The following is a 14960-nucleotide window of genomic DNA, read 5'->3' as shown; positions in this document are numbered from 1 at the left end:
AATTTAAATTGATGGCTGAGATTATTTTACTGTGTGAAACTGTGATTAAATCTGGACCGACGGATCTCATATGTATTGTTGAGATGTGCTACAGCGTGCAACTGCGTGTAAATTTACAGCAGCAAATCATAATCCGTCGGTAACTTTGCTATACCATTGGCGACACTCAATGAAGCGAGAACACCTGTGTAATACTAAAATTGAAGAAAAACATCGTGCACAAAAATGTAGCAGGTTCGATATGCTACATTTAACACTTAAAATTTGAAAACACCTGTGTAATGGTCAAGATACAATTCATTGGGAAACATGCTACATTCAAATGACTTTTTTATTTTTAATTAAAGTAACTCTCCAAATCTTAGTTTGAGAAAAACCGGCATTTGCAGCGAAGTTGAAAGGGTATGTAAATTTCAGAAAATATTTAAATAAAAGTAGAAACTGGCAAACTAAGTTTCCTAAAAAAATAAGCAGCAGTTCGATCCCGAGGGTCCAAGGGGAACTCTATTGAGACAGCACTTTCTCGACCTCAGATGTCACCTCTTTGGGAGGTTTTTCAGCATGGAGACTAGCAACAATGCCCTTTTTCGAATAGTAATCAATAACCTGCATGTTCATTGCACATATTTTCATTTTAGACCATTCATTTTAGACCATGACAAGTTACAAAGAAAATTCTCAAAAAAACACATAAATAAAAAGAAAGGCGTGTGTGTAAAATTGAAACAAGGCCAGAAATTGGGCCAAATGATGAGTAGAGAATTAAAATCAATTTCCAATCAAACGGGGAAGATGGCGTCATATTTTTAAGAATATAGACAAGAGTTTTAGGGATGGCAATGGGTACACAATTGACCGTTGGATTGAAAGTTTATATAGTGCTAACTTTCTATCGATTACATATTTTACACAATTGACCGTTGGATTGAAAGTTTATATAGTATAAATTAATTCTTTAAAATTTTACATCAAGTCAAAATTATTTTATCCGTCATTGAGATGCATCAAGATCAACTTCATTTAATTAAAGGCATTAAATATTTCAGATTACGTAAAAACTTACAGAGATTATTATATTGTATAAATTTCAATCCAACAATCAGTTTTTCAAATATGTATTCAATACAAGTTATTGATTAGTATAAGCAGATATGTGTGGGGTTACCCATTCAAAATTGCACGTAATTACTTGGACTCATACCCAACACCCATAGTACATGTATTTACCCTAAACACAGGGTATTTTTTTCTGGATACCCAATGAATTTGGGTCCAATTGACATGCGTAAAAAAAAAAAAACTTTCCCGAAGCTACTGTATATTTGAAGTTTAAACATTAATTTCACTGAAAATGGATTTGGAATCATACCGGTTCAGTTTGCCTGTGAAACGCCTCGAGTCTTGACTTAAGAACAGCTGCAGTGTCATCCTTGCGCTGGATAAGAGGCTCACCAGTAACCTGAAAACGAAAAAATTGATATTGAAATACAGACTAGAACTTTCTTAACTAAAGATAGCATTTAAATGAGGAAACCACTTTAACTAAAGTACCGACAGCAACTAAAAACCACCAGTTCCCTCCAAACAAAATAAATTTCCCAATAAAATACCTTAACAGTATATTTTTGCACCTCATTTCATTCAACATTCACAATCAAGTCTGAAAGACGCATTCAAAAGCTTTTAAAGAAATCTTACAAATGCTTAAAAGTCTCAATAAGCAGAAATCATTCTTAGATCCAGTTTGGATAGGCTTCTAGCTCATGGGAACTTCACAGGTATTCAATTTCTACCGTAAAAAAGTCCATACTTATCAGTTGATCATTTTAGGGAGGGAGGTATAATAAAGTCGATGTGCAAAAGCTTTTTTTAACTCGCAGAAAGATATTATTTAAAAGAATTCATAGTCATTTTCAGATCATTTCAAATGAACTGAAAGTTATAACTGGCAATTAACATTTTGCAGGACTTAAATAAAGATGCAGTCTTACATCATCAACCCCAGAAACCTTGGGAGGAGCAAACTTTGTATGGTAGGTTCTGCCACTGGATGGGTGTATCCAGCGTCCAGTAATTCGCTCCTCAAGGATTGCGTCATCAATTGCAAAATTGAGCACTTTGTCAATTTTAGCACCCTGTTTCTGCAGCATCTCATCAAGCTGAAAAGAAAAAAAGGAAGGTCCATAGTTAGTAGAAGAATAGCAAATAATTCAATCATTCTGCTTTTACACACACAATCCCAATATTTCAAACAAAAAAAAAACTCACTGAGTAGTTCAGATGTCAAACAAGGCAATACCTTCTGTGCTTGGACCACAGTTCTTGGAAAACCATCAAGAATGAAACCTTTCTGACATGATGGTTTCTTCATTGCTTCATCAATGATGCCAACAACCAAGTCATCAGAAACAAGTTCTCCCTGAATATTTGTAGTATAATATTAGATTATCTATTTTATGGAAGCACGCTGAGTGAAACAATAAAAGCACAGGTAAGATTGTATACCAAAAAGAGCTTACCTTTTCCATAGCTTCTTTCGCTTTAATACCAAGAGGGGTTTTAGCTGCTACAGCTGCTCTCAACATATCACCAGTAGCCAAGTGGCATAAGCAGTACTCATCCTTAATGATTGGCGACTGGGTACCTTTTCCAGATCCAGGTGGGCCTGCATCAAAATGTTCAAGTTATATTCTACTTGGATGAATATGGAGAATAACCTAAGAGGAACTCATCATTTAGATAACATTCATGGACAAAAGAGAACAGGACCACCATTTTACCGTAAAAAGGAAGGGTGAATACTTGAAAAAATAAACTTCCCATTTACGATAAATTATAGGAATGAACTATGAACGCGTTAGATTTTTAATTTTAACTCCTGTGTTGTGACATAAACAGGAACTGTATGAATGTTCAATGAAGCAGCTAAATTTTGTTAAGAAAAAGAAGGAAAAAAATTAACGACTATAAGATCCATATCAGTGTAATCAACAGCGGATTGCGCAAAATAGTGAAATACCAAAAATCCGCTATGTGAAATAGCAAATAGTGGCACGAGAAAATAGCGGAATCCCCATATCAGTTTAAATAAATCAATTATAACGAAAGAAGGCATGAAGCATACAAGCAAAAAAGGGAATGATTGAAAACCATAGCTTCCATATTGAAAGGTTGAAGTATTACTGTGAATATAGGAGTAATACTCACTAACTCTTCAGTTTTTCTATGGTAAACATGCGGATTCTTCAATTTTATTATTTTTTTAAGATCCAAAAATTCTCCTTTTTCTACTATTGCCGCTATATCAGCTAGTAAAAACTGGAATAGCGGCTGCTATTTCCCTAATAGCAAAACTGTGATTGTATTGTGATTTTCATAGAGAGGATTCATCATAATCCGCTATGCTCTATCACTATGTGCTGCTATTGGACAACAGAGATTCATACTAATAAGGTGTATGCTTCGACAGACGGTACAATTCTTAGCAACAATCAAGAAACGAGCATTCAACTTGAAACCAAAAGACACAAAATCATACAATTCTCTATTTGAACAAATTTCAGCTTGCCAATTTTCTTTCCACTATTTGTACACAGACAAAACTACAGTTAGCAAGGATATATAAGTAAAAAAGACAAGACAATATTTTAAAGCAAAAAACCAACAGACAAAGGAATTTTACTCTTCTAGATTGAAAAAAAGTAAGTAAACTGATCCATTCATGAATAAATCAATCGCTGATATTCCAACACATTCATAATGCATTATACGAATGAACTTAACATCAACCATTGATTAATTCATTGACCGTTTGAACAATTCACTTTAGTTTACCATTACTCCTAACTAAAATCTGTAATTGTAAACTAAATAAAAACACCATCTATCAAAAAATGAAGTCCTAAAAAAAAGGCAAAACAGCATAAAAAATCGTTAAGGATAACCCGAGTTTGAAATCTAACTAAAACAATCTTTACTCTAGATTAAAAGGTTACTTCCCCCCCGGGAACCGGAGGGATAAGACAAAAAATATATATTTAATTGTCTTCTCAGTAACTGAACAGTAATATTTATCATGCAAATTATAATAACTAAAACAACTCAAAATTCTCGTTAGAATCCCTATTATACAAAAATAAAAAAACAAATCTTGTTCCTTAAAAAAAACATAGACAATCGACAACATGGTAGAGTAACAACGAAAACCCTAAAAAATGCATCAACATTCCTAAGCAACAAACAGTAAGTTCGGATCTGAACAAGGAACAAGAATAAAAAGCATAATGTCTTCGATAGAAAAGAAAGAGAGAGAAAGTTGAATTAAATTACCAACGAGAATAAGACGTTTGTCAGGTTTGGAGGAACATTTGAAACGACGAAGTAACTCAGACATGAGATCAACAGAAGGAACATCTTCCAAGTTAGAACTCGCCATTACCGTTGCTGTGCTGCTGTGACAGAGAAACACGCACAGAGAGAGATAAACAAACACGCGATGATGATGAATCTTATGCTTCTTATGTTAAAATAAAAATGAGAAAAGAGAAGAGGAGGGTAATTTGGTATTTTTATACTTTGCGTTAGGTTGGGCTTTTCGGATTCGGATGGATCTTTCAACGCTTCTAACTCACTCCAAGTATGTCTTCGTAATCACTTGCCCTTTCGTTACATACATGTGTTGGTTAGGTGACTCTCTCTTCTTTTTAATATTGTTTTTTTTGGGTAGGTGAATCAATCACCTTCACTTTTTTAATATCAAACCATCAAAGGTCTAGTCAAACATTTAGTTAAATATATAGTACTCCCTCCGTCCCGGAATAACTGACACATTTTCTAAAAAAAGTGTCCCAAAATAACTGACTCATTTCAATTTTCAATACAACTTTCATCATTCCCAATACAATATAACACTAAATAATACTACTTTTATCATTCCCAATACAATATATTTCACTTTCCCCTTTATTTTTACATTTTTCTTAATATGTGTGAAAAACAAAATTGTGTCAATTAAATTGGGACGGAGGTAGTATTGTTTAATTTATCATTCTCAAATTATAAAGTATTTTACTTGATTTAGAAAATTTAATTAATTTTGTATGAAAACGAAAAAAATTATAAGTTATTTTATGAAATTATTCTTCGTTAATTGTATGTAAAAAATAAATTAAGTAATTGAAGGAACGTGGAGTAATTAATATTTAAAGATAATAATAAAAAAATAACGTTAATTCTTTATTGGTATTGTAAAACAGATTATGATTTAAAATAAATTTGTTTCTAAAGCTACTTATAATTTGGTAGTGTAATTAATTTGTCTAATCTGAATACTACTAAATTGTTTTTTATGTATAATATATTGAATTTTTTTTAACATTTCGAAGTAAATTAGTAGTATTAATTAGAAAAATAAGTATTTGTATAAAAAAAAAAATAGATGAAGTTTTATTAGCTTTTCAAACTTATGAAAGTTTGTAAAAAAAAACTCTATAATACTATCATGTTATTAGAAGTCAAAAATGGGTGACACATTCACAAACAAATTTCAAAATGAGACGAATTTTAATGAAAGCTATATTCCGTTCTTATCATGGTTGGTTAGCAATATATATACTATTAACATTTTGTAACTTTTTGTTTGATCTTAACATTTTGTAACTTTTAATATAAGTAATTACTAACAAATAATGTCATCATATCATATCATATTCATATATTATTTATTTTTAAATGGGGAAATTACATTAACCTTCCCTGATGTTTTCTTAAACAACACATAGACCCCTCTAGTTTAAAAATGAACTCTAACCTCCCCTACTTATTTCTATAATTGACACAAACCTCCCTTATAAGTTAACACCGTTAATCTCCTGTTAACTGAAGTTTGAGTAAGTCAAAGCGCTCCTTCTACAATAAGCATACATAACTCCCTTGAGGTTCAAGACTGCAATTCAGCTATGGTTCCTCCATAAAATTAGTATGTGGTTTTGATGTTTGAAGAGGCTACAGGTATGGGAAGATTATTTATCTTTTTAAATCAATATGGATAACATATATATACTTATCATTAGGGTATGAGGGAATTGACACTGCTTTTGTTTTAAAAGGAAAGAAAAAATCATTATGTGATCAACTGGTACAAGATGCACACAAATTGTTTTATAGGCGCAAATCAAAAGCAATCGGATATATGAAAAAGAATATATGAAAAGGAATCCATGATACTATAATCCTTGCTCAAAATAACAATCTCAGCCTTTTAAAATTTCAGGAATCGCTTCACACCATATCAAGATACATTAGCCATGGAGTACATTACCGGGAATGTTAAAAAAGAGAGAAGATTATTACATATTGGCAGTGGAGTAATGGGGTAAAGTGAATATTGAAGCACAATGATTACATATTGGCAGTGTAAGGAGATTAGAATTGTATAAAGAAATTAGGTAAATTGATGTTAAACGGTGTTAATTCATAGAGGGGAGGTGAGTGTTTTTATTAAAATAGAGGAGGTTTTTGTGTTGTTTAAGAAAACCTCATCAGAGACTTTTTCAGAGATTACTAACAAATAATCTCCTTAGTGTTTTTAAATCATTGTCAAATGTGTCACCTGTCGCCTTTCAAATGGGAAAAGGATTTGGAGCAATGGCGGATATTTATTTTAAAAGGCCAAAAAATATAATATATTCAAGGTTACCAATCAAAATATAAAGAATGCTCCCCTCGGAAAAAAAGAAACATAAAAGAATGTTATGATTGAATAAATACACAGTTATCAATTTTAAGTGTTTCTTTTGGAGTACATAAGTAGCATCAAAATCCCGATCTCCAAACTGTAAAAGACAGAGAAATGATTTTTAAACAACTATTCTCTCATATAATCATATTCACCTTATCTTCTCTCTTCTTTTTATTTTTCTCTATTATTTTTTACCAATAAAAAAGAGAAAAAACAAGGTTGTCACAAATGTCGTCATCAAATAGTTGTTTAAACATCATTACTCCAAAAGAAAACGTAACAATCAAAATACATAAAATATTGCTTCTAAACGTATGTGCTTGAATACTCCATCGGTAGAAATCATATGGAAAATATTTAGATTTGAACTTTATCCGCCAAGCCAAATTTTACCACATCCAAAGATAAACGAATTAAGCGGTCCTAGTTACCAAACACCACATTATTACGATGTTTTTAAATTGGTGGGGAATATTGGTTCAAGCTTTTATTAATTGAAACTAAGATTACGGTAAAATCATGCATTTGTGTTTATCAGGAGTAACAATCTTTTAAAATAAGTAAAGTGTAAAGCGAGAAAATCAAGGTTATTATCGTAACAAACTATGTTTTGTTATGATGTACCTATAATATCTTTTAATTTGTTAGTTAACAGTTAATATTATCCACTCTACACTCTAAAGTTAGTTGATCACTTTAGAGGAGCACAATCCGTTTATTGGTGACATTTAGCTTGAGGATTGATAAACTTCCCCCACCAAGGTCAAGTCGATCTTTGTCGACAATATTTGTCCACTCCACTTGAAATCTATCTGAATATGATCGAATATTAGAGAAGTTGAAGATTTTTTCAGAGAGATGCCAAAAATTGACTTGGGGTTCCGCTCAACGGAAACTTAAGCCCAAGAAGATTTAACCTCAACGAAAATTAACTACAGAAAGACAAAGATTGATAAAATTAAATTAAAACCATTTAATCTTACTTTTAATTAATACTCTGCCAAGTAAAACTGAGAATGGCGGTAGAACTGGAAAACTCACAACAACAAAAAAGATAAAAGTGGAAAAGGGTTGTGGAAGATAGAGTGGGAAAAAATCTAGTGGTGTGTGACTATCGTAATATTGTGTTCCCTATTTTGATTTAATGGTCAAAGATCATCTTGGCTATGGTGGGGAAGTTCATCACTTCTCCGTGCCAAACGCCACCATGTTTATCCCCTACAAACCTTAAAATTCATCAAAGAAAAACTAGAAACCATAATACCTTAGCATCTACATCATTTTTATCCAGCAAAGATAATCGGAGTTCATGGATCTATTGATTAAACACTCTCTCGATAGTTATCTTGAAACAAGAAAATGAGAGAGTTGTAATGTCATTGTACAATTGTGGTTCTTCTTGGACCAACTTTTTTTTTGCCTTATTTAGTGTTAAGACGAGGGAAAAAATCAATCACTTGGTTACAATAACGTTTTTTGTGCTAGCAAAATTCTCCTCCAAAAAAACTAACCACTACTTTTTCTCAAACTGAAATACAATGGAATCATTTTGAAACGAACTGTCATTGACATCCAGCTTTTTTATTTTTTGACAAACATTGACATCCGGTTAATAAACTTTTGTTTGGGGTTAAGTAGACCTAATCAACTTTATCACTCAAATAAGGTCAATTGATAAATAGCCAATAATGTCCCAAAATATGCATCATTTGAAATAGCGCTACTGTGAAGTACGCCAATTATGGATTGTGGTATTATGATATAGGACTTAGATGCTTAGTTTGAACAGTATAATTTGAATGTCTAATTCCTTAATTAACAAACAAAAGCTGAAGCAAATATGATTCGCATTGCATTGTTCTTCGATAAACAACAAAGTTGATTGATCTGTGTTTCCGTTTCAACCTTCCAATAAGAATCAGATCAAGAACATTGCATAAGCTATTAAGATTATATAATCATGCCGGGAAACATGGCAGGACAAAATATTTCATCTAAATAAATAAACCAAAAGCAATAAACAAAAGTCAATAATACATGTGCAGCAACTGTTAGAAGTTCAAAGCAAAACTAAATTGTAACACAATCAAAAACTGCAACATGACAAATATAACAGGTGAAACAGCAACCATTCTAGTTTATTCAGCATCCTTCTTTTTTGATTTCTTTTTCTTCTTCTTGCTTGAATCAGCGTTGGCACCATCATCTACAACCTTATCCTGAACTTCATCCTCCTGATCCAACTTTCTCTTCTCTTTCTTTTTCTTCTTCTTTTCTGACTTATGATCCTCCGCATCACCATTTGTAATTTCTGCAGCCTTATCTACAGCCATGTCATCTCCATCTGCAGCTTTTTGCTTCTTCTTCTTGGTTTTCTTGGCTGAAACTTCTTCTGTTTCCATTTCTGTATCTGCAACAGTTCATGTAAATCAGCAAAAAGAACTATAATTTATGTAGTGCATTAGGAACTACACATATGCAATAAGCACTGTAATGCTCTCAAGTTAAAACAAATTAAACATTCCACCATATAGCATCACCAAAAAATGGAAAAGACCCCCATGTAGTAGCAGGCAGAAATATACAACATAGTGATGACAACCAAATTCATGCTATGAGAAAATGAGATGGAGGCAGTAGGTCTCATAGGGCATCCCTACCTTTATCAACACTTTCAATAGCAGACTTCATGACATCAATGTTCTTACGCGGGGCAACTCCCTTATCATAAAAGTCAAGTCGCTCTTCAACTTGCTCACGGAGTTTCTCTCCGAATGCTGAAGTACCCTTTTCTGCAGAACACACCAAAAGCATGATTCAGATGCGCAGCATAAGGAAGCAAGAGATAGATAAAATTACTATACAGGAAACAAACCGGAAAAGCAATCTATTCTTGATGCAATTGAGCATTTGTTTGCAAGATAGCGAGCCATTCGGCCTTTGTTTCTGGCAGATGCTCGACCAATAAAAGAAGAGTGGAATATAAGACCATATTTAGGCGTGTTTCCTCTTGTTTTTAATGCCCTGAATAAAGCACGAAAAAAGAATATCAGAGTGATGCAATGACAAAACCCAATAATAACAGTCACTTGTCCTGACAAAACACAAACAGTTTCTCAAGTGAAGCCTGCTCGTTTCTATGATAAAAATAAGTAGTTCAAACCTAAAATTAAACATCAAGGACAAGTTAAAAACCTGAACAAAGCCTTCTCTGCACCAAGAATCTGAAGAGTTGAAGAGGGGCACTTAGCTAAATTTGTGAGACTACCAGCATGGGATATCAAGCGAGCACCAACACTATCACCAACTAGCGACTGCAAATTTGGTGCAATATCATTCATTTTAGTGCTCAGATAATCAGACAACCTTCTCCTGTAATCAGATAGGTCCATCACTCTTTGTGCAAACATATGGACATTGATCAAGTCCACAGGGGACAAATCTTGTCCTGAAAATAGAGAGACAAAGGATTCAGAAAGAGAATAAAAAGTAAAACAAGCAAAACACAAAAATAAGATATTATACCCATGGACGCTTTGGCGGCTTCTACAATCTCCTTTGCTTTATCTTCATCGCCAACCAAGTCAGTTAAGGCTTCAATTTTGTCTTCAGCTAACTTAGACTTATCCTCAATAAATTTTGCAACTTTGCAATACAGATAATTATCATTTACAATCTTCACAAGTTCAGGAAAATGCCATGAATACCACTCTCTGCACAAAATTGATAAACCAATAGATAAATAATCCTATAAGTTTATAGCTCTCTGAAGATGTAAACTGTAAACTATTTGCCCATATGATGTTAACATAGTAAGTGTTGCCGGGGACACTTGTGTGCTTGAGTGGTTATAACCCACAAATCACAATCTCCCACTCCCTGGTGTGTGTGTGTGTGTGTGTTGGGGCCAGTAGACCATGCACAAGAGCAGATGTGAACTATTTCAAATATATAAAAATAATGCATATCGGAATGAGTATTGATGTTAAGCCTATAGTACCTGACTCTCATGGCGAATGAATTGACATCCTTATCAAGTGTATCGAGAAGGAAGATTGCTTGAATGACCATATTGTCAACCCGGTTTACATTGAACTTAACCTTAGCTCTGCTGTAACTGTGGCAAAGACCAAGCTGTGCCTTCTCCAAATCACCTTGCTATTGAATTCAAATGCAGAAAAGAACCAAAAAAATACAGGTCAAAACGGGCAAAGGGGTTCCTACAAGTAAAAACACGAGGCCAAAATAAATGCCAACCTTGAGATCACCAACAAACTTGTCAAAATGTTGCCTGACACCACGAATAAGTTCGCACACAAACTCGTTACTTTGGACTGGAATTTTAGTTGCTTCATGTATATGTGAACCGATCTTAGACTCTGCTACACCTAAGCTGAACTTTGCCTTCTTACCTTCCTTAACTTTAGGTAAGTTAGTCTCCAAAACAGTCCTCAGCTCATCGGTCATAATACCTTTACATCGCCACCAACAAACAAAAACAACTTAAGAAACTAACAAAATTGAAACAAAAGCTTGAGTTCCCTCAAAACATAGCATATCGAAACCAAACAAACAAAGCACATCAAAATAAACATCCTTAACAAATATCTATTTCTTGTATAAAAAATAGTATCACCTTTGTCATTTTTTAGTGTTTGTTTAGGAATTTAAAAAAATCGTTTGACTCTAAAATGAAAGGCTGTTAGGATTAGCTTTTCCCAAATCTATATTTCTTCAAAAAAAAACAACGAGTTAACACATGAACAAGTTAAAAACCATTGAAAAAAGTTATTTTTATGAGTAGTAAACAAACAGAAATAGATTCAGATTTTTTAATCTCCAGAATTTTTACCACATAATCTTTTTTTAGCTGAAACAATCGCATTTGAGTTCAATAATAATAACACAGCATCTATCAAACCATGCATACTGAAACAAACTAACAAAAAAACTCAATAATAATCATAACAACTAAAGCCTAAAGCTTCATAAACAACATTCACAATATAGTTGATTCATTATAACAGAAAAAGAAAAAAACTACACACATTAAAAAAAATGATATTTTTACAAGATTAAAACCAGTACCAGTTATATAAATAACCCCTATTACATAACAGATTCATACAGCAGAGTTTATTAAGAATAAAAACTGAGAGTTTATTACCTTCAGAAACGGCGTTGATTTGTTCGAGACTTTCAAGAGCAGAGGTAAAAGGGTTGAACGAACGAAGCTTAACAACTTTACCGAAGCGGCTCAAATCGGTAACAGAGTTGCGAACAGCTTCAGTGTTCTGACCGATTTCGTCGATTCCATGAGCTTCGAACAAGGCATAACCAAGAGCAGTTTCGTGGAGAAGAAAGAGTGCCATTGTTGATGGCCGAAAACGAAAACCCTAGAAATGTGTCTGAGTGAGGGAAAAGGGGTATAAATAAATTGAAGCCAAACAGGGTTTAGGGTTTAATAGGGGCGGGTGTGTTATCATGTTATATTCACAAATAACGGGTCGGGTTTGAGTTTTATATATTGAGATATACAACCCGGCCCAACATCATTTCAAACTCTTCAAATTTTAATTTTTGCTCAATAATATGATTGAGATTGACATGCATGCAAAAAATAAGGACAACTTAGAGTCACTTCACCTTAAATCAAAACAAAATAAAATGAGCATAGCTCAGTTGGTATGGACAATGCATAAAATATGCAACGTCCGGGGTTCAAACCCCGACCACCACCAAAAAAAGAAAAAATGGAGAAAAAAATTATTAATTAAAGTGATGCTAATGACTGTTTTACAATCGTTTATGAAGGATAAGACATGACAATTGCAGCTGTAAAGTGTTTGATTGGCAAAACTATTTCAAGAACAGAATTAACCGGAGGCAAGAGACAGAACAAAAACTAAAATTATTGTCTTCACTAAACCACAACACAACTTGTTGTCCAACATACAAGTTGTCTTAAAACCAAAATAACCTTTTGTCCACCATAAATTATGTAAGACCAAAAAAATTATTCAATACATAAAATTTTGTCGTGTGTTGTTTTGTTGTGTTATATTATTTTGTCTTGCGTTGTTCTATCAAGTATTTACCGTTTAACGAATCAAACACACAGTAAGCCTAAATTTTTACCACTAAACTCCCACCTCAAGTAAATGATTGTGCATTGAATTCTTTACAATATTTTGTCATTTGTCAACTTCGTCTTCTTTTTGGTATTCAATTTTATTATTTTCTTGTTATTTTGTTTTCAAATGAATCACTAAAGTATATCGTTGGAATGTACAAATCATACATGAAACAATTTTTTTCACTAATAAATGAGTTACATTTAATTTTTAGATATCTTTTAAATACATATGATAAAAATTTAATACGTTATAAAAATAAAATAAGGGACAAATATTTGTCATTACAAAATTACTAAACATTAGTGCTTTTTTTTAAAAAAAAAAAACTAAACAATTATAATTTTTTCATTGCCACGCTAAGGTATTCAACAAAAGCGAACAGCTGGGCTGAACAAGTTCCATGCTGCTCCAACTCATAAAACCATAAGTTTTTGTTAGTTTTCTTTGAAAACTGGTTTTCATTTTTATGTAATGATGGCCAATCTTCATCAAGTTTACTAATTATTCCATTAAGCTGGTAAAGTAAATCAAAAAATAAAGATAAGTTAATTCTAGATCATGCATGCAAGGTAAAGTAAAAATAAATGTCATCAAATAAAAATATAGCTTACATCGCCATAAGTTGGTGGATCCAACTTTTTATCTTTGTCGCAATCTTTTAACTCAATGCCATTTTTCCTAGGCCAAAGTCCATGGATAAAAAACTGCATTGGCCATTTCGATAAGTATTTTCAGGAATCTTACAAAATGTCGTTGGCTAAGTTTGAGCCAGCTTAAAGTGGTCAAATGTAAGAGGTGGTGGGCGTAGGGGTGGTGATCAAGGAGGTGGTGGAGGCTTTTTCCTACCTTTTCTTACTTCAGGTTCCACTATGGGTGGTGGGAGGAATTGCGTTGGAGAGTGTAGAAATGGTTTTGCAATGGGAGCTTCCAAGGATAGTGGGAATTCGGTTGGAGAGTGTAGAAAGGGCTTTGTAATTGGACTACAACCGAACTAACCACAAGCCCTTCTCAACCATTTTCGAACCTAAAACAAACTCTAAGAACGATGTCATTTTAAAATTAATTAACATATTTTTTAAAATATATTTTATGTAAATTGTATTTTTCGGTCTTTTTCAAATCCAAAATTGCTTATTAAATTTTGATAATCAATTTTATTAAACAATTATTTTCAATGGATAATAAAGTCAACTCATATAATCTTTGTTGCACAATGTCGATCTTAGATAAAAATTTATTAATTTTAATTGGGATTTAAAAAATTAATACTTTTGTAAAATGGCAAAAAAAAGCAGTTGTTGCTATATCATTACTAGTATTGTAGCTCCTCCTCTTCTCGCACGCACGCATGCACATACAAATTTAAAAATATAAAGTTTGGGGCCTAAAGCAAGGGCTTTACTGGCCTAATGGTTGAGACAACCCTGACTAATCCTCTTACTCACACTCGAACTCCGTCGTCTCAGACTCAGACTTCTTCAAACCTTTTCCTTCTTCAATTGTAATAGCGAGTTGGGTTGAGATAGGAATATCATTCTTCTTCTCCTTGAATAAGCCATACAGTGTTTTGTATGCATTGTAGAGACGGTAAATCGACTGGCACGAGATGACAACGTTGACCAAGTTGTTAGTCCCTGGGTCATGGTTATTCCCACATTTGCAACCGCATTGAGATGGTGGTGGTTGTGTGGCGATAACAGGCGGTGCTAGGCATTCACCGGGGAGGACTAAAGCAAGGGATGATGGATAAATCCACCAAAACAAAGCGGGATAGAACCATCAAGTAGAGAGTTTAAGTCTTGGCTACTAGGGCAACTGTTGAATTTTGTTAGTTATTCAACGTTAATGATATTTAATTATGAACAAAACTTAGATCAGTTCTACATTTGATTGGTAAGCATCATTATTTCTTCACATTTTAGTCTAAGGTTTAGCCAAGAGATAAGTAACTACGTGAAGTTTAGTCTAAAGTTATATTTATATATATATTGTCTTTTCTTCTCATTTGTAGTGTGACTAAATCATAAGGAGTCATGTTGATGAAAAAACACAAGTCAATGGAAATATTCATAATATCTCATTGG

At 33.1% G+C, this 14960-nt stretch overlaps 2 protein-coding genes and 1 long non-coding RNA gene across 4 annotated transcripts; 1 reads left to right on the top strand and 2 right to left on the bottom strand.

The window, feature by feature from the left end:
- Nucleotides 1–216: 216 nt before the first annotated feature.
- ADK1 (adenylate kinase 1) lies at nt 217–4497 on the bottom strand. Its single transcript, XM_085735949.1, has 6 exons — nt 4330–4497; nt 2520–2665; nt 2300–2419; nt 1992–2159; nt 1370–1459; nt 217–606 (listed from the first exon to the last, which is right to left on the bottom strand). The coding sequence occupies exons 1-6, from the start codon at nt 4433–4435 to the stop codon at nt 505–507; spliced, it is 732 nt and encodes a 243-aa protein (XP_085592075.1). The 5' UTR covers nt 4436–4497; the 3' UTR covers nt 217–504.
- Nucleotides 4498–5539: 1042 nt separating this feature from the next.
- LOC146901615 (uncharacterized) lies at nt 5540–6753 on the top strand. 2 transcript variants are annotated; one of them, XR_015023353.1, is made up of 2 exons: nt 5540–6009; nt 6272–6753. It is a non-coding gene; the product is annotated as an uncharacterized LOC146901615 (long non-coding RNA). The 2 variants fall into 2 exon arrangements; XR_015023352.1 differs by having other exon boundaries at nt 6108–6753.
- Nucleotides 6754–8569: 1816 nt separating this feature from the next.
- LOC146901614 (nucleolar protein 56-like) lies at nt 8570–12143 on the bottom strand. The gene is made up of 8 exons (XM_085735948.1): nt 11907–12143; nt 10997–11211; nt 10740–10897; nt 10265–10452; nt 9935–10187; nt 9615–9763; nt 9400–9531; nt 8570–9149 (listed from the first exon to the last, which is right to left on the bottom strand). Exons 1-8 carry the CDS (start codon nt 12109–12111, stop codon nt 8878–8880), a joined length of 1572 nt encoding a protein of 523 aa, XP_085592074.1. The 5' UTR covers nt 12112–12143; the 3' UTR covers nt 8570–8877.
- Between the last annotated feature and the right edge of the window lie 2817 nt (nt 12144–14960).

Source organism: Medicago sativa, chromosome 8, assembly GCF_051527215.1.
Source record: "Medicago sativa cultivar Bolivia chromosome 8, Bolivia_mono, whole genome shotgun sequence".
NCBI lineage: Eukaryota > Viridiplantae > Streptophyta > Magnoliopsida > Fabales > Fabaceae > Medicago > Medicago sativa.
This window is presented reverse-complemented; position numbering and strand designations above follow the sequence as displayed.